This window comes from Aspergillus brunneoviolaceus (assembly GCF_003184695.1).
Source record: "Aspergillus brunneoviolaceus CBS 621.78 unplaced genomic scaffold BO95scaffold_89, whole genome shotgun sequence".
Lineage (NCBI taxonomy): Eukaryota > Fungi > Ascomycota > Eurotiomycetes > Eurotiales > Aspergillaceae > Aspergillus > Aspergillus brunneoviolaceus.
Window position 1 is genome coordinate 1 of NW_020290819.1, and position 17145 is coordinate 17145.

The 17145-nt window shown below is 52.4% G+C and overlaps 5 protein-coding genes across 5 annotated transcripts; 3 read left to right on the top strand and 2 right to left on the bottom strand.

Annotated features, from left to right (window-relative positions):
- The first annotated feature begins 1193 nt into the window (after positions 1-1193).
- yop1 (putative membrane biogenesis protein (Yop1)) lies at positions 1194-2799 on the top strand. The gene is made up of 7 exons (XM_025581645.1): positions 1194-1285; positions 1379-1456; positions 1656-1862; positions 1933-1941; positions 2084-2147; positions 2225-2282; positions 2359-2799. The coding sequence occupies exons 2-7, from the start codon at positions 1403-1405 to the stop codon at positions 2474-2476; spliced, it is 510 nt and encodes a 169-aa protein (XP_025437374.1). The 5' UTR covers positions 1194-1285; positions 1379-1402; the 3' UTR covers positions 2477-2799.
- Positions 2800-3299: 500 nt separating this feature from the next.
- BO95DRAFT_518348 (autophagy-related protein 101) lies at positions 3300-4649 on the bottom strand (the record flags this gene model as incomplete). The annotated part of the gene is made up of 3 exons (XM_025591966.1): positions 4108-4649; positions 3666-4013; positions 3300-3487 (listed from the first exon to the last, which is right to left on the bottom strand). The coding sequence occupies exons 1-3, from the start codon at positions 4184-4186 to the stop codon at positions 3300-3302; spliced, it is 615 nt and encodes a 204-aa protein (XP_025437375.1). The 5' UTR covers positions 4187-4649.
- Positions 4650-5302: 653 nt separating this feature from the next.
- BO95DRAFT_476886 (MFS transporter) lies at positions 5303-10728 on the top strand. Its single transcript, XM_025589958.1, has 10 exons — positions 5303-5632; positions 5728-6083; positions 6141-6537; positions 6624-7038; positions 8570-8694; positions 8759-8919; positions 8986-9078; positions 9232-9588; positions 9865-10182; positions 10254-10728. The coding sequence occupies exons 1-10, from the start codon at positions 5475-5477 to the stop codon at positions 10496-10498; spliced, it is 2625 nt and encodes an 874-aa protein (XP_025437376.1). The 5' UTR covers positions 5303-5474; the 3' UTR covers positions 10499-10728.
- A 1425-nt stretch (positions 10729-12153) lies between these two features.
- On the top strand, positions 12154-14115 carry BO95DRAFT_423736 (DNA-directed RNA polymerase I subunit RPA49). The gene is made up of 3 exons (XM_025584645.1): positions 12154-12379; positions 12475-12806; positions 12959-14115. The coding sequence occupies exons 1-3, from the start codon at positions 12232-12234 to the stop codon at positions 13967-13969; spliced, it is 1491 nt and encodes a 496-aa protein (XP_025437377.1). The 5' UTR covers positions 12154-12231; the 3' UTR covers positions 13970-14115.
- A 663-nt stretch (positions 14116-14778) lies between these two features.
- hemA (5-aminolevulinic acid synthase HemA) lies at positions 14779-16999 on the bottom strand. Its single transcript, XM_025587615.1, has 2 exons — positions 16566-16999; positions 14779-16509 (listed from the first exon to the last, which is right to left on the bottom strand). The coding sequence occupies exons 1-2, from the start codon at positions 16900-16902 to the stop codon at positions 14903-14905; spliced, it is 1944 nt and encodes a 647-aa protein (XP_025437378.1). The 5' UTR covers positions 16903-16999; the 3' UTR covers positions 14779-14902.
- Positions 17000-17145: the final 146 nt, after the last annotated feature.

A 17145-nucleotide genomic window follows, 5' to 3' on the forward strand; every position in this document is an offset into this window, starting at 1 on the left:
AATCATTTCTGCTGTCTGAGAAGGATATCTGGATTGGGAGCCTGGTCGAAGACATGTTCCATTTTCGTTTCTCTTCTTCCCCTTCCTTCCCCCCTTTTCCCTCCTACGATTTCTGCAACGGCCGTTGCTCGGGTCGTTGGGCTTGGGGGCAAAAGTGGCTAGACCACGCGTCTCTCGGAGGATGATGGCCTTGGTTGTAATTTGGATTCTCCGTCCTTTTGTGATTTAGCCATAGTCAATGTAGTCCTTTGTAATGTATGAGTTGTTGTCTGATTGTGGTTTCGTCATAGGAAATGGTGCTCGACGGGCTGAGTGATACTCTGTAGCACATTCTACGTAGGAGCCTGCTCTACAGAGAGGGGATTGTACCGTACGGACTACCATGTACGGAGTAGCCACGTATGAAGGGAGGAATAACTAATTGGATCTTCTTCCTTGCTCATCCCTGGTGGCAGATCTAGATCAGACCAATCTAAGTATAGATAGATCTATTGCTTCTTCTCCTAGTCGAAGCCTAGCTTGGGTATAATGCGGGCCTTGATCGGTCGCTACTCTTCTGGATTGTTCGATTGGGGACTGCAAATGCAAGCTGGCCCCAGCTGCAACACCAGTAGTACAGTGGTTGGGGGAACACTGGGATATAGCAGAGTGATGCGTGGAAGGAGGTTATTGGTTTATCTCTAATTGGAACTCTGGAGAGCTACAGTAGTACCATGCATAATATGAGTATGAGGTAGGCATGGGGATTATAGATAGTCCAAACTACAGCCATTTGTTGTTGCAGCAGAAGCTAATAGATATGCAGCGTAGCATATCCATACGATACCGTACGAGAAGCATACCGTTTATTACGCTATCGTCTTCCGCAGCTATTCGTACTGTACTGTATGTCCACCGCATCTGCTGAGAGGGTCGCTGATACACATTTTCATCCTAAGGAAGGAGGTAAGAAAAACAACGAGATGAAAGGGCCCATATGATGCTAGGAAACTCCCCAGGGAACGAACCATGATCGTTAGTATCGAGGCTTCTAGACCAAGTTCCGCCGAAGTGAAGGACTCCCAGCACCACGTCATCTGGGCTTCTTCAAAGCCCTCGACGTCATGAGCGAATCATCACGTGATGTGACGCACCGTCCTTGGGGAAACAGGCCCGATTTCCATTCCGTAACCGCCAGCTCGTCCTTTTGAATCTCACCTCTCCTTCCCTTTCCTCTTCCACCAGCTCTGCCAAAAACATCCTGCCTACTGATAACGATTCGACTCTTCTCCTTCACAACCACCTTGTTCGTACTCTTCCCCCTCCAACCCCCCGAAAACCTTCCCCAAACTTTCAACTTTCCATCTCACAATACCTCGATCTAATCGTAGTTGTTCAGATTAGCTTGTCCAATCCATCCGAAATGGCTTCTTTCCAGGATCGTGCTCAGCACGCCATTGCCCAGCTCGACAAGGAGGTAAGTGTCGTGTGTGCGTCGGCTTCGGCCTCATCCGTGTCTTGCTTTGTGTGAACTGTGACATCTCAGGCTTCATTTGCTCTGATTTGTGTGATTGTTGTTTGCTTTGCTGCTTTTCCCATCCCCGAGGGATGAAGCTCCTACCATGTTTTGATATTTCTGAAGCTAATCTTCCCTTTTTGTGGGAACTCCTCTTCAGCTCTCCAAGTACCCCCTTCTCAACAACCTTGAGCGCCAGTCCTCCGTCCCCAAGGTCTACGTGATCCTCGGCCTGGTTGGTATCTACACCTTCCTCGTCTTCTTCAACATTGCCGGTGAATTCCTCGTCAACCTCGCCGGTTTTGTCATCCCTGGCTACTACTCCCTCAACGCCCTCTTCACCGCCGGTAAGGCCGACGACACGCAGGTATGTTTTGCAATTCTGATCTTTCTACACCAATAGTCGACAATGATGCTAACCCGACAATCTTCTGCAGTGGTTGACGGTATGTCCCCGTGATCGCATTCTCTTATCGCGCTTCAGGCGGCATGGGTCCCGAGATGGAGATACTCTCCATCCCGACCATCCGACCTTGGAGCACGTGACGTCTGTTCGTCAGCAGCAACTAACATGTGATTGTGCCATAGTACTGGGTTGTTTATGCCTTCTTCACCGTCCTTGAGAGCGCCGTCAGCGCTCCCTACTGGTTCCGTACGTATCCGTTGCTCTTCTTCGGGGGTGGTGGTCATTGATGAAGTAACGAAACGACTAATGTGCGCGAATTACAGCCTTCTACTACATCTTCAAGTTCGCCCTTGTCCTCTGGATGGCTCTGCCCCAGACCAAGTATGTCACCCTGTTCAACCCGCCCATTGTTGTTTAGGGGTTGCCTAAGCCGACTCTGACTGACCCTTTCTTCTAGCGGTGCTCAAATCGTCTTCCACTCTTTCATCCAGCCCGTGCTCGGTCGCTTCTTCCAGGGTGGTTCCACCTCTGCGAACCTCCGCGCCCAGGCCGACGCTGCCACCAAGGCGCAGTAAATAGACTTTACTTAGAAAGTTGAGCAGCTGTGAGGCCGATCTGCAGTCTCCATAGACTGTAGATCAGACCCCAGGGCTCTCGACAGGTGGAGGTCGAAAAAAACCCCGAACCAGCCGGCGGAGTGTTGGATATGACGTCTTCTTTGATATGTTTGGACGATTCATGTTCTTTTGAACTGGATTGAATAAAGATTGAAAAGAGGGAAGGTAATCACCTGGAGTTCTTGGGACTCCTGGTGGAGAAAACGGAGAGTCTGGGCTGGGCCAATCCTTGTCATGTTACTCTTGTTTTGTCATGAATTGCTTGGGCAGTAGAACGTTTTATGGATGTGATTGATGGATGATGCATGATGGAGGGGGCGGGAAACGCTACGGGCGGGACTAATTGATAGATCGAGTCCCGTGCCGTAGTGGATGATTTAGCTAGGTATATTGGATGCATAATGTCTCTCGGTAATTTGAGCACTGTTGATTGCGTCTTTGATTGGCTTCCTTCTCCGAGTATGACACATTTGCCCTGAAACGTCGAGAGCCAAGACAAGACAAGTCATAAGGGGACTAACATCATCCTAAAGTCGTATCGTATAGTACAGTACATCCACAAGATTTAGATATGTTGGCCCACCGCGAGACGAAAGTCATGCTTCACTTTCGCCCATGACCAAAACCCTTGGGGTGCCGGACACCGCCAGGGAGAGAAAATGAATAGATAGATAGAAAGCAATATGATGAAAATGCCCTGGGTATCTGTAGCCCAGCCAATGCAGATGCAAATGCAAGCAGACAAGACCGCTGAGGGTGGGACCCCCCTTCCGCCTTCCTCTTAATACAGCCCAAACCTATTCTGCCACCCATCTGTGCGCGGGTTGAGGACAATGCGATAAGGGAAGGGGTTGGAGTCGCTGGTCGTGATGGGTGGGATATGATCCTTATCGCGATTGACCACGGCGAGGATCTTGAGTGCAGCCTTCTGGAGCATATTCTCCATTGCTTTGCGGACCTTAGCCCGTTCTAAAAATTGAAATGGTGGTCAGTCATAGGAGTCGCCATTAACCGGCCTCGTTTTTGCAACAATTCGACAGGATGGGTATGACATTGGGGCGGGGTAGGGGAAGAGCCGAGGAAGGAAAATGCCAGATGTCGGAGGGGAAATGTCCACCGGCGTGAAGTCTATATATGCCATACATACCAGATTCAGTCCGTGGCGTGGCGATAGTCACGTCCAGATTCCAGACCTCCCAGCAGACTTCCTCCTCACCTTTGCCCGCTAGGCCGCCAAACCAGATGCCGGAGCGTCGGCGTCGCTTCTCGTAGAATTCCACTGCGATGCGGCCGCGGACGCCGCCCCCGGCACTGCCACTACCACCACCGCCGCCGCTGGTTGCCGAGTGTTGGCGGACGAGGGAGCTGATGCGCGAGTCGATGAGAGTTTCGAGGTCGACGTCGTTGATGGCGGGGAGAGTGAAGTCTAGAACGTCAAAGGTGGTGGGTCGGATGGAGGGGAAGTATCGGTGGAAGAAGATCAGGTTGAGGATACCTAAGGAATTTTGAGGGAAAGTGTTGGTTAATTGAAGATTAAATGGAAAGGTTTCTCTGATGTGTTTAGGAGAATTGGACAACGGGGAACTGACCCTTTAAGACGTCTCGAACGGTGGTGGTGTCGGCAAAGATTTCAAGGAAGTACTCCGGAGGCGTTTTGCGGGGCTCCATCTTCCCTAGAAACTCGTTCCGGGGCCCGGAAATGGCGGGCGCGGGGAGGGTGTTGTGCTCGTCGGGTTGGATAATACCGTTCAGACTATCGCTTCTCCGAATACCGAGGGCGAAGTTCTATATTTCTCCGCGCTGTGCAGTGCAAGGTGGAGAGTATGCGGTGTGTTTGAAGGAGGGGGATGGGGATGATGATTGAAACCCGGGGTTGTAAGGGCCGCTGGAGGGCGATGACGCTGTCGTTGGGGATCGGGGGTTGGATTGGAGGGGGGGCAATTGTCTTATGATCGCCGGGAAGTCTCACATGGAGCAAGGTTCATGAGGGGTGCATGTTCTGCCAGTAGCAAGATATACTGAGTTTGAATATGTATGAAAAGGTCATGGAGGATGTAGGGGGAAGATTGGGAGGAGGTGTAGTAATAGAGAGAGAGAGAGAGAGAGAGAGAGTGGGTGCATTGAAAGAGTGGAGGGGAAGCAGGAGGAGGAGATAATGGGAAAGTCGGTTCCAGTCAGTCATCCTTGGTATGTAAAATCATTGTAATCGGCATAATTAATCAATCTTACCCCACGCTGGCTGATTCTCTACTCTCCTTCCCTGAACATCACCTCTCTCCTGATTTAATTGTTTCTTTGTGTTCTCTTCTATTATGAGTCAAGTCTACCTTACATGAAGCATTTGTAGACCATGCTATACAAGGACTGCGATTGATGCGCCGTATCTTTGGAGGTTATGTATGACAATTCAAGGTTGTCTTTCAGGTACGGTACAGGTCAGGTCAGCCTGACAGCCCAGGCACCAGTTTTCAGGCCGGATAAGGATCCAGCAGCAGCAGCAGCAGCAGCGATGATGCAACCTTTTGAATGGACAGGTAAGTAGATTGAATCGAGATTAGTACTCATACATTACATGCTCTTTATAGTACACAGTAAGTTGCCAATAGGTTAGTCAATTATTCAAAAATACTAGACCCATCTCAGTGAAGATCACACACAACTCTGAAGCTGGACACAAGCTGTTATCATACGCCGAACTGGTTTAGCCGAGGCCGGATTGTCCTCCCTCTCTCTACTCGCCGACCGTGTGCCAGCTCTCCCTCCCATTCCCCCCCCCCGGTTGCTTTCCTTTTCACGCCTCTTACCATCCTGATCCTTCATTTTTAAATTCTTTCCTGTCAAAACACCCTCTGCTCTCTTCTCTTCTACTCCTGCTTCTTACATAGGATGATCTGATCTTCTCCCACTTCCCCCAACAATCTCCTGCTGACGCCCCCGATCATCGCTCCACTCCACCATGATCAGTGCCACTAAGCGCTGGTTCCAGCGCAATCGCAAGGGCCTTGCAATCGGAGCCGGCGTTATCGGCGCGGGCTATCTTGCCGGTCAATATGTACTGGGCAAGATCTCGGAAGCAAGCGAGCGTATGGGAAGTGATCGTATTGCTCGAGAGAAGTATGTGATCTCTTCGCTGATGAAAGAGCTCGGGCCGTGTTGCGATGTGCTCGTGTGCTCCGAAGTGGTCGCTGACGAGCCCTACCCCGATCTAGTCTACGGAGACGCTTCGAACAGAACCAAACCGACTGTACCTACACTATCCTAGCACTCTTACCCACTGCAGCGGAGGATATACTGGAGGCATTGCCGGTCGAGGAGTTGACGAAAGAGCTACAAAAGAAGCGCGCGGAGCGGTTAGCTCGCCTCGGCACGGCGGAGGGAACAAGCTCTGATCTAAGCTCAATCTCGCCGAGTATCACAGACGATGATCGCCGAAGCCTCTCCAGCTTCCAGAGCGATGGCTTTGTCCGCGCAAGTCAGCTAGGAGAATCCACACTTGAGGTTGCCGCACCCTCGCCGTCGCCAAAGCGCAACAAGACTCAGTTGTGGAATGAGGTTAAGATCACCTGTAAGTTGCTTTCGGCTGTGCTTTGGCCAATTTCGGGAGCTGACGGTTTCATGGCAGCTATCACTAGGTCCTTTACGCTGATCTACACCCTATCCTTACTGACTATCTTCACTCGTATTCAACTTAACCTTCTGGGTCGTCGAAATTACCTGTCTAGCGTGATTTCTATGGCCACACCCCCAGCGGATGCATCGACTATCAGACTTGAAGATCATGATGATGATGACCTTACACAGACTCTGGGTAATGACTTCGAAACCAACCGGCGCTATCTGGCCTTCAGTTGGTGGCTTCTTCACCGTGGCTGGAAGCAATTGATGGAGGAGGTGCAATCAGCTGTGACGGAAGTATTCGGGTCGTGCAACCCCAGAGAGGATATTTCGCGCGGCAAGCTGGCAGAATTGACCCTGCAAGTCCGAAGGAAAGTGGAGGGGGATACCGAGGAAGACAGAAAGTAGGTTTGACTCTTGTCATATGTCTGCTGGCATGTCATTGACCATTTAGACACCGGAAGTGGCTATCCTATCTGCTTCCCCCGAGAGAGGAGGAGGATCATCTACTGGAAGAGTCTGGTGTTCTAGGAGTGACGGAACCCTCGACCCCTCAAACCACTGCGACACTACGGCACCTGTTGGACGAGACAGCTGACCTCATTGACTCTCCGACATTTACCCGCGTTGTCTTGCTTCTCAACAACGAGTGCTTCGAAACCTTGATCCAGCAATGCGCAGCCGAAGCTTTTAAAGCATCGCACACGCCTGCCCCTCAGTCATTCACTTCCGTTGCTACGGTCGTCCCTGGGGCAGTCAGCTCAGAACCGAAGACTAAGCTGGCAAATGTGCTGGCCGTATTGGCTCGACAAGCCCATGTGATCGGCAACGGCACTGTGCCTCCCAACTTGTACCTTAATGCCATGGAACAAGGAGTTCGGGAGCTGGAAGCTTTTGCGGCCGTCGTGTACAGCTCCAACTTCGATGCTGAGCTGCTCGAGTCTGATGCGAAAACGCAGTCGATGAGATTGCCGGCAGAAGCAAGCTCTGACACGCCCTCTTCCCCTGGCCCCGTCATGGTTGACACGGAGGACATTGAGGACCAGGCTCTTCAATCGATGTCGAGTCTGACAGTTGCAGATGACTCAACCTTCGAGACGGCGTGGGGCAAGGCTGTAGAGGATCAACCCTCAACAGGACTAACTGCATGAATTGGAGAGATTCCCGCATTCTACGAAGATGTTGCTCCCTGAATGAACATTTAACGACCTTCCTCTACTATATATACTCGCAAGACCGGCGATTAAGCAAATACCACGAATGTATCTATTCTCCTTGACATGTCACTAGAACCGGAGATGACTAGCGGATAGAGGGCGGAATAACCCGGCGCTGAAATTGGGCAAATGTACGATATCGGGAAACCAATCATAGCCTGATCACCTCCTCAAACTGAAAGAAATTTCGATCGTCGCAACCTACTTCCATGCCTAGGAGGGGTCACGTCTGGAATCCATTCATACATACGTAGTAGATTTCATAAAATGCGGGGAGAAGCGAGTGGACCCGCCTGGCAGCTGCCTTAGTCATCCGAGTATGGGGTAACTAACTAACTAATCCACTTCAATACTAGTCAATTCTTTCTACTTCTAAAGCTGAACTCGGCCACAACTTACCGGACAGACTGATAGACTGCTCTAGAGCCATTGTACTTGCCGAGGGTGAGAGTTGAGCTGAAGGCTTTTATCTGGGGTTGGTATCTATGAAGAAAACGCCATATCCGGAAACATGTCCTGTAGAATGCTCGCCGGAATTGACAAGGTTATCTCCCGCAGCAGTCTTCTGTATGTTAAGCTCATATAGTAGATGCCTGATAATGTATATTCCAGCGATTTTAGCATAAAGTCGACCGTCAGGCCGCAAGTCCAATTCTTCAGCCGAGCTTCAAGTCGCAGGTCGGTACTGAGTGCCGGCTTAGGTGACTGGCTGGATTGGCTGGCACTGTCGGCTCTCATTGCATCTTTGATACCTAGTGAGCTGTAGCTGAGTAGTTGGGTGTTAACACAGCTGAGCTGACTTTTTCCTTCCCCTCTTCTCCTCTGCTTACTCTCCACAAATAGTCTCTGAAATCCCCTAATTCGGCGCTTCTCTGTTCCTCCCTGTTGATGCCCATGAGACTCGATTGTACTCATCTTTACCGAGTGAATTACGCACACAGACCGTCACTCCCAGAGTCCTGACCACCTTACTTCATCAGTCTTGAAAAGAAAGCAAGCACTACTGCAGATTGATTCATAAGCCCAGTGTCTACTCAAATTATCCTTAGGACCCGGTCTCTGAAGCTTGTACTCAAAGTGATATCAAGCACAATGGGTCGCGATCCAGGTATGTCCTCCCATACGGTTCATGCGCAGCACGATCCAGTGCTTTAACACCTTTATGTGCAACGTAGGGTCACCGTCCCCTTATTTCACCGAGATGAAGACCGAGGAGCAGATCCAGACGTCCGCCGCGGGCCTGCCCCCGCTGACTTCCACGACCGAGCGCAAATTGATGGCCAAGATTGACTGGCACGTCGTCCCATGCCTGTGCATAATGTATTTGCTGGCTTTCTTGGATCGGTATGTGTCCCTACGTCCCGGAAGATAGGTCCGTGATAGGTTCACTGACGGTGGACGGCTACAGGGTGAACATCAGTAACGCTGCGGTGCTCGGACTGCAGAAGGATCTCAACATTGTCACCGGTACCAAGTACAACACTGCATTGACCATCTTCTTCGTGCCATATGTGCTCTTCGAGATCCCGTCCAACCTGCTACTCAAGAAGCTGAAGCCACATGTGTGGTGTGAGTATCTGGAACTGTGCATAGTTGTGGTGTGGACATTGGCTGATATGTCGTCGATGCTCATAGTGTCCCTGTGCATGTTCGGTTTCGGCCTCGTCATGATTTGTCAAGGATTGGTGACTAGCTGGGGTGGATTGGTAACCACGCGCTGGTTCCTGGGTACAATTGCTCTCATGTTCGTTGTTGGGATGCAATTTAGGCTGATACGCAGGTCTTAGGGATGTTCGAAACGGGCATGTTCCCAGGGTGTAAGTGCTGTCTTTGTCGCTGTGCGTATTTGGCCACCGGACTAATCTGCAACTTACGTGCAAGGCTTCTATTTGCTCGGTACGTGGTATAAGCGAAGCGAAGCACAAAAGCGTTTCAGTTTCTTCTTCGGCTCCACCACCCTGGCGGGTGCCTTTGGTGGCCTCTTAGCTAGCGGTCTCGGAAAGATGGCTGGCCTGCGAGGCTACGGCGGCTGGCGATGGGTTTTCATCATCGAAGGCGTTCTCACGTGCGTGATTTCCTTCGTATGGTACTTCATCATTCCTGGGTTCCCAGAGGATGTCAAATGGATCAATGATGAGGAGCGAAGGTACATCCAGGCAAAACTGGCTCAGGATGTGGGCAAGGCCGGACACAATGCCCATTTCGGTTTCCGAGACGTGCTGGATGTGTTCAAGGACTGTAAGTACCGCGTTTATTAGTTCGGAAGGACGCTGACTAGGAGATGTAGACAAAATCTTTATTGGCGGGTTTATGTACTTTGGTCAGGTCGTCTCGGCCTATGGTATGTAGTATTGAGCTAGCCCCGGCAAAGCCTGTCACATGTTTGAAAGGACTTCGCTAACAGTTCCAGGGTATGCCTACTTTGCACCGTCTATCATCAAGACCTATGGATACGGAGGTATAGTGACCAGCCTTGGCTGACGGATTGACACCGTGCATTAACGTATGATGCAGCCATCCAAACGCAGCTGTACTCGATCCCACCATGGGCGGCCGCTTTCGTCTTCTCAATGATCATTGCGATTCTATCCGATAAATTCAAGCACCGGTTTGCGTTCACCTTGGTTCCTATGTTGGTCACCATGGCGGGATACGGGATCCTCTTGAATGTCCACGGTGTAGCTCATAGGAACGTTCAGTATGGCGCTCTTTTCATGGTCACCTGTGGCACCTACAGCGCAATGCCCGTGGTTGTCTGCTGGTATGCTATGAACCTAGGCGGCCATCGGCGACGCAGTGTAGGAACAGCATGGCAGATAGGGTTTGGGAACAGTAAGTAGCACAAAATTCAAGTGGGCCAGGGCAACCAGAGGATCTTTCATGCAGCTGACAGCAATCTCTAGTTGGTGGGTTCATTTCGACCTATGCCTTTCTAGCGAAAGATGCACCTCTCTACCGCAATGGATACATCATCAGTTTGTCCTTCCAGTGCTTCTCGGCCGCCTGCTGCATTATCTACTTCGCAGCGATCTGGGCTGCAAACAAGCGACGTGACCGCATTGTGGCCAGTAACACCCCGTCGACACTGCTCGACGACGAGGAAGAAATCAAAGGTGATCTGGCAGTGACGTACCGATACGCGTACTAGAAAAGATGTTATTAACAAGCGGGAACTGCTTGTTGCAATCTGGGATAGACATCTATCTGGTTATTTCCACCGACATCCACGAAGTAGACAGATAGGGCTAGGGCTTTTCATTGACTATGGGTGTAGTGGAGAGCGGTGAGGCGGAGGATATGGTCTTGCATGCAGCAGTATTGACCGAGCACAGCGTGGTCCTACTGATTATGAACCTTGAAGCATAATGAAGCATGAGTAATGAGAACCTCAATCACACACAGTCGTACTCATACAATCGTATTTCGAGTGAATCTGTACTCTGTCGGCCTAACGAGCCAACGAGAAGCCCCCCGGTCAAAGGATGCTGGGATATAGTCTACACCGGGCGGGAGTGTTGATGTCACGAGTGAAACCCAATGTGGTTCCCTGCGGTCTCGGTAAAGCAAAGGGTGGCCAGTGCGTAGCCAATCACAACCATCAGAGCACTAGCGAGCCCTTAGCGGCATTGGATGCTGAGTCAGCCACGGCGCACACAAGAAGCTCAACCGCGGCCGTTCTCCGTCTTTCTTCCAACCATCTCTTTCATCCTCGCAGAAGTGTGAGTATACTACTCCGACCCCCTATTGTTCGGGTTAGACAACAACTAACAGCCATCTTCTAGTCCTATCTACGAAGATGAGAGCCAAGTGGAGAAAGAAGCGCGTCCGTCGCCTTAAGCGCAAGCGCAGAAAGATGCGTGCTCGCAGGTGAGTTCAATTTGATAGCCATCATAGTCCAATAGTCAAAGCAATGGCTGACATATGTAACCGCAGCAAATAAATTACTCGCCCCCTCCATCTCAGCTCTGCATGTGAAGACTCAGGTTGAACGCTGAACACGACAATTGAAAACTAAGAATTGCAACGACGTCACGATGATGATTTTAAACCTTTTATGATCGTTCAACGTGGTTCCCTTCTCTCCACCATCTCGGATCAAGGGCCCTGTCCTGGTTTTATCTACCACTCGAATTCGGAATCCGCCGTTCAACAAATGGAACTTCGAAAATTCCGTTCCAATCCATCGGGTTCGAAAACGTCTTCGATTTCTCACGACGGCTTCTCTCGCGCTATTGTGGCCGGGCAGGGGAAGGGATGCGTTCTCTGCGGCGCGTCTCATCCATCCTTCGAGATTGGCAAATGTGTTTGGTAGGGTTGGAAAGGGATCGGTTTTGTTGATTCTGTACTTCTTATCATCATACGCCGATGTCTTTGAGCTTCTATGGGGAACTGGTCAATATCTCATGTCTCGAGATTTCACTGGTAAACAAAAAAATCAAGGGAATTTCGGGTCGTGGAGAGGTTTCTTTGAGAATTTATTCCAATCACAAAAAGTTCAAACGCAATCTCTTTTGCTACTTCAACGTAAAACCAAGAAATAAAGTAAAGTAGAAAATCGAAGTCGGTGCGATAGTGTACCGATTGTCGCACTCTGTCGACCTTCTTCAGAATTGACCATCCGACGCTGCTGGCCAGACAAATGGTGATAGACTAATTAATCATTTGTGTGTCCCCGTGATCTGCACCGCAATCGCGCCCTGCTGAGATAGTAGTCTCTCTCCGCCTTCCATTTCGGGACCAACTGACCGCCTTCAACTTTTTTCCTGGGACTTTTTCCTCCTCCGGTATATCAAAATCCACGCCGGTCGACGAGACACGGAAGTCCGCTCATTTTCGCCCTGCCCCAGACTGATTGATACCCTTTGGACATCTTTTGGCACAATGGTCTCCGACAAGGTCGAAAAGAAGCGCAAGCGCGCCTCTGATCGCCACGAGCGGCCTAGCAAGAAGCCCGCGCTGGAAATCCAAGATCTGCCCCCTCTAGCTTCGAGCGTGGTGGAGGATGATAGCGAACTCGCTCCGGTCATTGGTAAACGCCTATATATTCCAAAAAAGCTCGACTCTTCTCAGGAAGCAATAAATTAGACTATACATGCTAATCCACACATGGCGGCAACAAAATAGTGACCACCCCCGGCCTTAACGCCCCCCGCAATCTCCGGCTCAAACCCTACCTGAAAACCCGCAGCAAGACTTCCTCCGCTTCGACGCGCAACAAGGGGATCGTCTCGTCGGAGCTGCTCCTCCAGTCGTCCGAACACCCCAAGCTGGACTTTGTGGGTCGCGAGGCCGAGGAGGATGCCGACTCCCAGCTGAAGCACTACGTCGCCGTGGTCGATCCTGAGAATAAGACATGGCAGTTCGTCGAGGTGCGGAAGATGACGCTGCGCGGTGCGGTGCGGAAGCTGCGCTCCATTGATGAAGAGGAGGAGGAGGAGAGCGAGGAGGAAGAGCTGGTGAGTTCTAATACTTTTTTTTGGTTTATGCCTATGCCAGTTTGATTTGTGCGCTGGTTGGGTGATCATGTCTCTGCAGACGGAGACACCACCTTTTTTTCCCTTGGGCGAAAAAAAAAAATAAACTAACGATGAATGTCTTACATCTCCAGCAAACCCTCCGCGCCCAACGCACCGAACTTACCAACACCTTCGGAACCAAACAATCCCGCAAAGCGGCGCAATCCCTGGCCGAGAACGCGCAACTCTCCAACCTGCCCTCGGGGGCGGCCTCGGCCGCAGAATCCGCCATCCTGTCCTCGATGCCAACGGAGGGGGTCAGCGACATCGCCGCCAAGCAGGCGCTGGTGCAGGCGCAGGTGCAGGCCAACAAGCCGATCCCGACGCCGCACCTGGACGCCTCGCACCCGGCCGAGGTATACCCGCTCGCGGAGCTGGTGCCCAACGGCGAGTCGACGCTGCGGCAGCTGCCGGGCGTGCAGGATTGGATTGCGACGGCGAACGCGGGCGAGCCGGTGGTCACGACGTCGCGGTACGTCTCGCGGCGCGTCGACGCCGTCATCCAGTCCGGCAACACCACCCACCTCCAGATCCTACGCTTCATCCTGCTGCTCCTCGAGCTCAACCGCCACCTCAAGCGCGACCCCAAGGGCGCCGGCCCCGGCAGCAAACGCCTCCCGCCGCGCGACGAGCTCCGCACCATCCTCGCCGGCGGCACCTCCCCTTCCACTACAAGTACCAGTACATCGGAATCCCTCGCCGACCCCATCATCGATGCCGTCCGCCGCCGCTTCGCTCCCGGCGCCGGCGGCTCCCTCTCCCGCAACGACGTCACCCTCCTCCACACCACCATCTGCGCCCTCTCGCTGCACATCCCGCCCCAGCCCGCCAAGGACGGCGGCAGCAGCTCCCAGGGCGGCAACGCCCCCAACGAGCTTGCCACCGACCCCGCCGACCTGCGCGACGACCTCCACCTCGAGAGCCCCGTCATCCTGCAGTACTTCCGCGAGCTGGGCTGCCGCGTCGACAAGCCCCGCGAGTCCGAGTTCGCCAAGTGGGGCATCAAGGGCGGCAAGGCCGAGGCCGCTGCCCGCCGCGTGGCGCGCCTGCGCATTCCCGTGGAGTTTCCTAAGGTGAGCCGCGGGGGTGGCAAGAGACGCTAGTGAATCCAAGGCAAAAATGGAGACGAACCAGTGTGTAAGATTTGAAAGAAGGGTGGTGGTGATTAGGATAGTATGACGCTGTGTGGATGTGGAAAGAGTATGGAATAGGGGCGTGTGGACGTGGAAATACTCCTCCGTCTCCAGATAACCATAGCTTGTCAAATAACTGTTGTTGTCCTCAAACCAAAAAAAAAGCATTTGGTCTTTTTTTTTTTTTTTTTTCCCTCGGGCTTATTTCCAACTGGCGTTAGGACATATTATGTCTTGTGATGTGTATATTTGTATTTCAATTCGTTTGTATAGGTAGTAGTTAATCGGTAGCGAAGAGAAGATGAAGATTTGAGTATGTTATCATAGGGGATGCATTTCCATTCATCGCTGCTTATTCGTTTGTGTAATGGGGGGATACACGGTATATTTACCACAGGGGTGGGGGATGTATATATACTCCGGGTCGTATCGGTCACTCACTCAACGAGAAGGATGCCTTCGCCCCTGTTCAACCCTGTCCCACCTATCTTCGTGCGGAGGAAAGTCCTCAAATTTCATAGAATCTGCATGCTTAATACTGCTACAAGGACGGACTCACGAATCAATGGAGGACGAAAACAGATGACAATCGTTCTTAAGGATCGAGAACTTTAAGCGGTCGCCGCTCGACGGGACTAAATTCCTTGGTATCCGGCTGTCACAAATACTTGGAATTCCCAGAGGCTTCTTGAGACTTAACCAAAACCCGCGATTATATGACTGACCTATTGGATTGGTTTAGGAGGGGTAGAAGAAGATATAATTGATGCTAGGAGATCCTCCAGCATTATATGAGGTGATGGCATTGTTAATAAAAAGGATTGGACGTGGAACAAATGATTACAGCATACATCCACAGGACTATGTTTCTCTGAAACATTCGGGGGTTCTCAAGACATGGATCTAGGCGGCGACGCCAACAGGAATGCCTGAGGCCACGGCGGCGGCAGGACGGATCCCGGCGGCGGCGGTCTGCATCCGGGCCGAGGCCTGCGCAAGCAGCGCCTCAGCTGCCGCGTCCTGGAACTCCCGGGTGACGGCGGTCTCCAAGTCTTCACCCTCCTGCAGACCCAACTGGGCGTCCTCCCAGATAGGCTGGTTCGCAGCCTCGGCTCCTTCGACGCCGACGCCGACGAAACCGCCCTGAGCCTTCCAGTGGCTAGCGCGCTTGATGCCCAAATCGTTCCAGACGGTTTGGAGCGCCTGAACCAGGTGGTCGCGGTGTTCCTTCACGTGGCCCGGAGTGGGGGTGATGCGGAGTCGCTCTTCACCCCGCGGGACGGTGGGGTAGTTGATGGCTTGGACGTAAATGCCATGTTCCTCCAGAAGCTTGTCCGAGGCTTGCTTGGCGACCTCGGCGTCGCCGACTAGGAGGGGGATGATGTGGGACGGGTTCGGGATCACGGGAATGTCCAACTCCTTCAGGGATTCCTTGACGGCCCGGGTGTGCAACTGCTGCAAGACGCGGTCGCGTTTGTACTCGGCCTGGTACTGGATGGCAGTGTCCGCTCCGGCCATGGTGGCAGGAGGCAGGGAGGTGGTGAAGATGAATCCCGGGGCCAGAGAACGGATGGTGTCCACCATGGCGGCGGAACCAGCAATGTATCCACCGACACAGCCGTACGCCTTACCCAGGGTACCGGTGATGATATCAATGCGGTCCATCACGGTGCCCTTGGTGCTGCGTGGGTTGGCGGTGTCCTGCGAGGCGTAAACGTCATAGTCGAGATGCTCCGCGACACCCGCACCGTGGGGGCCGTACATGCCAACGGCGTGCACCTCATCCAAGAAAGTGATCGCCCCGTACTTGTCGGCCAAGTCGCAGATCTTCTCGATGGGGGCAATCGAACCGCACATGCTGTATACAGACTCGAAAGCGATGATCTTGGGGACGTTCAGAGGCAAAGAGGCCAGCTTGGTCTCCAAGTCGACCAGATCATTGTGCTTGAACACCATCTTCTTGGCGCCGGAGTGGCGGATACCCTGGATCATGGAGGCGTGATTGAGGCTGTCGGAGAGAATGACACAGTCGGGCATTTTACTACCCAGAGTGGCCAAGGTAGCGTCGTTGGCAACGAAGCAGGAACTGAAGACCAGGGCGGCCTCCTTGTTGTGCAACTTGGCGAGAGTGCCCTCGAGGGCTACCGCATGTTGATTGTGTCCCGAAATGTTTCTCGTACCACCCGCACCAGCGCCGTAAGTATCCAGTGTTTGGTGCATGCTCTTCAGAACCTCCTGGTTGCGGCCCATACCGAGATAGTCGTTGGAGCACCACACGGTCACCTTCTCCTCCTGAGAGGCCGTGTGGGCACGGGGGAACTCCTTGGCCAGACGATTGATGTTGTTGAAGTAACGGTACGACTTGTCCTTGTGCTTCTTGTCCAGCTCCCCGTTATAGAAAGCGTTGTAGTCGAAGGGCGCAACCTTCGGGGCATCAGGGCGGGGACCGGTGACGGTTGCGCCGCTGGGGGCTTCGAAGCGGCCTTTGACACCGGGGAAAGCGGGGTCGACTATGAAGCAATGGAGTCAGTACAATGTGTCTGAAAATGGGAAGTGTACGAAGTACCTCTCTGAGAGTCCTTGTAGACATTGGGAGCAACGTCCGCGCCATTGCCCGAGGTCGAATGCAAGGCCCGCTTGGTGGGAACCGGGCGGAAGTACCTGGGATCCATGCCGGCGACACCGGAGGTGAAGCGCTTGGTGTTGGCCAAACGGGCGCTCTGGACGGCCAGAGCCTTGCTCATGACGGGGCAGCGACGGGCTAGAACCTGGAGGTTTGACATAGTGCCGCCTCCAGGGCTGATGCTGGGACGAGTGGCGGTGGACAGAGTGCGCAGAGTGGACGGGGAGGTGCGCTTGAGGAACGGGCACATGGCTCGAGACTGCTGGAGAAGCGACTCCATTGGGTGCGGTACGGCCAAAGGGCGAAGATCACTCTCAATTGGAAAGAAGGAGGAAAGATCCCCTTGTGGTGATAGTTGGGAGTGGGGAGGGAGGGGGGGGGGGGGGGGGGGTGGGGGGGGGGAAAAAGAAAAAAAAAAAAAAAAAAAAAACAAAAAAAAAAAAAAAAAAAAAAAAAAAAAAAAAAAAAAAAAAAAAAAAAAAAAAAAAAAAAAGAGAAAACAAAAGAAGAGATGTACGAGGAG

What these genes read in the sequence shown, in the direction of transcription:
- BO95DRAFT_476886 (XM_025589958.1), top strand. Translation starts at nt 5,475, where the DNA reads ATGATCAGTGCCACTAAGCGCTGGTTCCAGCGCAATCGCAAGGGCCTT. An exon ending in GATCGTATTGCTCGAGAGAA is followed by an intron (nt 5,633 to 5,727) that starts GTATGTGATCTC and finishes ACCCCGATCTAG; the next exon opens with TCTACGGAGACGCTTCGAAC. An exon ending in GCTGGATGTGTTCAAGGACT is followed by an intron (nt 9,589 to 9,864) that starts GTAAGTACCGCG and finishes CGTATGATGCAG; the next exon opens with CCATCCAAACGCAGCTGTAC.
- yop1 (XM_025581645.1), top strand. Translation starts at nt 1,403, where the DNA reads ATGGCTTCTTTCCAGGATCGTGCTCAGCACGCCATTGCCCAGCTCGAC. An exon ending in TTGCCCAGCTCGACAAGGAG is followed by an intron (nt 1,457 to 1,655) that starts GTAAGTGTCGTG and finishes ACTCCTCTTCAG; the next exon opens with CTCTCCAAGTACCCCCTTCT. An exon ending in CAGCGCTCCCTACTGGTTCC is followed by an intron (nt 2,148 to 2,224) that starts GTACGTATCCGT and finishes CGCGAATTACAG; the next exon opens with CCTTCTACTACATCTTCAAG.
- BO95DRAFT_423736 (XM_025584645.1), top strand. Translation starts at nt 12,232, where the DNA reads ATGGTCTCCGACAAGGTCGAAAAGAAGCGCAAGCGCGCCTCTGATCGC. An exon ending in CGAACTCGCTCCGGTCATTG is followed by an intron (nt 12,380 to 12,474) that starts GTAAACGCCTAT and finishes GCAACAAAATAG; the next exon opens with TGACCACCCCCGGCCTTAAC. An exon ending in AGAGCGAGGAGGAAGAGCTG is followed by an intron (nt 12,807 to 12,958) that starts GTGAGTTCTAAT and finishes TTACATCTCCAG; the next exon opens with CAAACCCTCCGCGCCCAACG.
- hemA (XM_025587615.1), bottom strand. Translation starts at nt 16,902, where the DNA reads ATGGAGTCGCTTCTCCAGCAGTCTCGAGCCATGTGCCCGTTCCTCAAG. An exon ending in CTACAAGGACTCTCAGAGAG is followed by an intron (nt 16,510 to 16,565) that starts GTACTTCGTACA and finishes ATTGCTTCATAG; the next exon opens with TCGACCCCGCTTTCCCCGGT.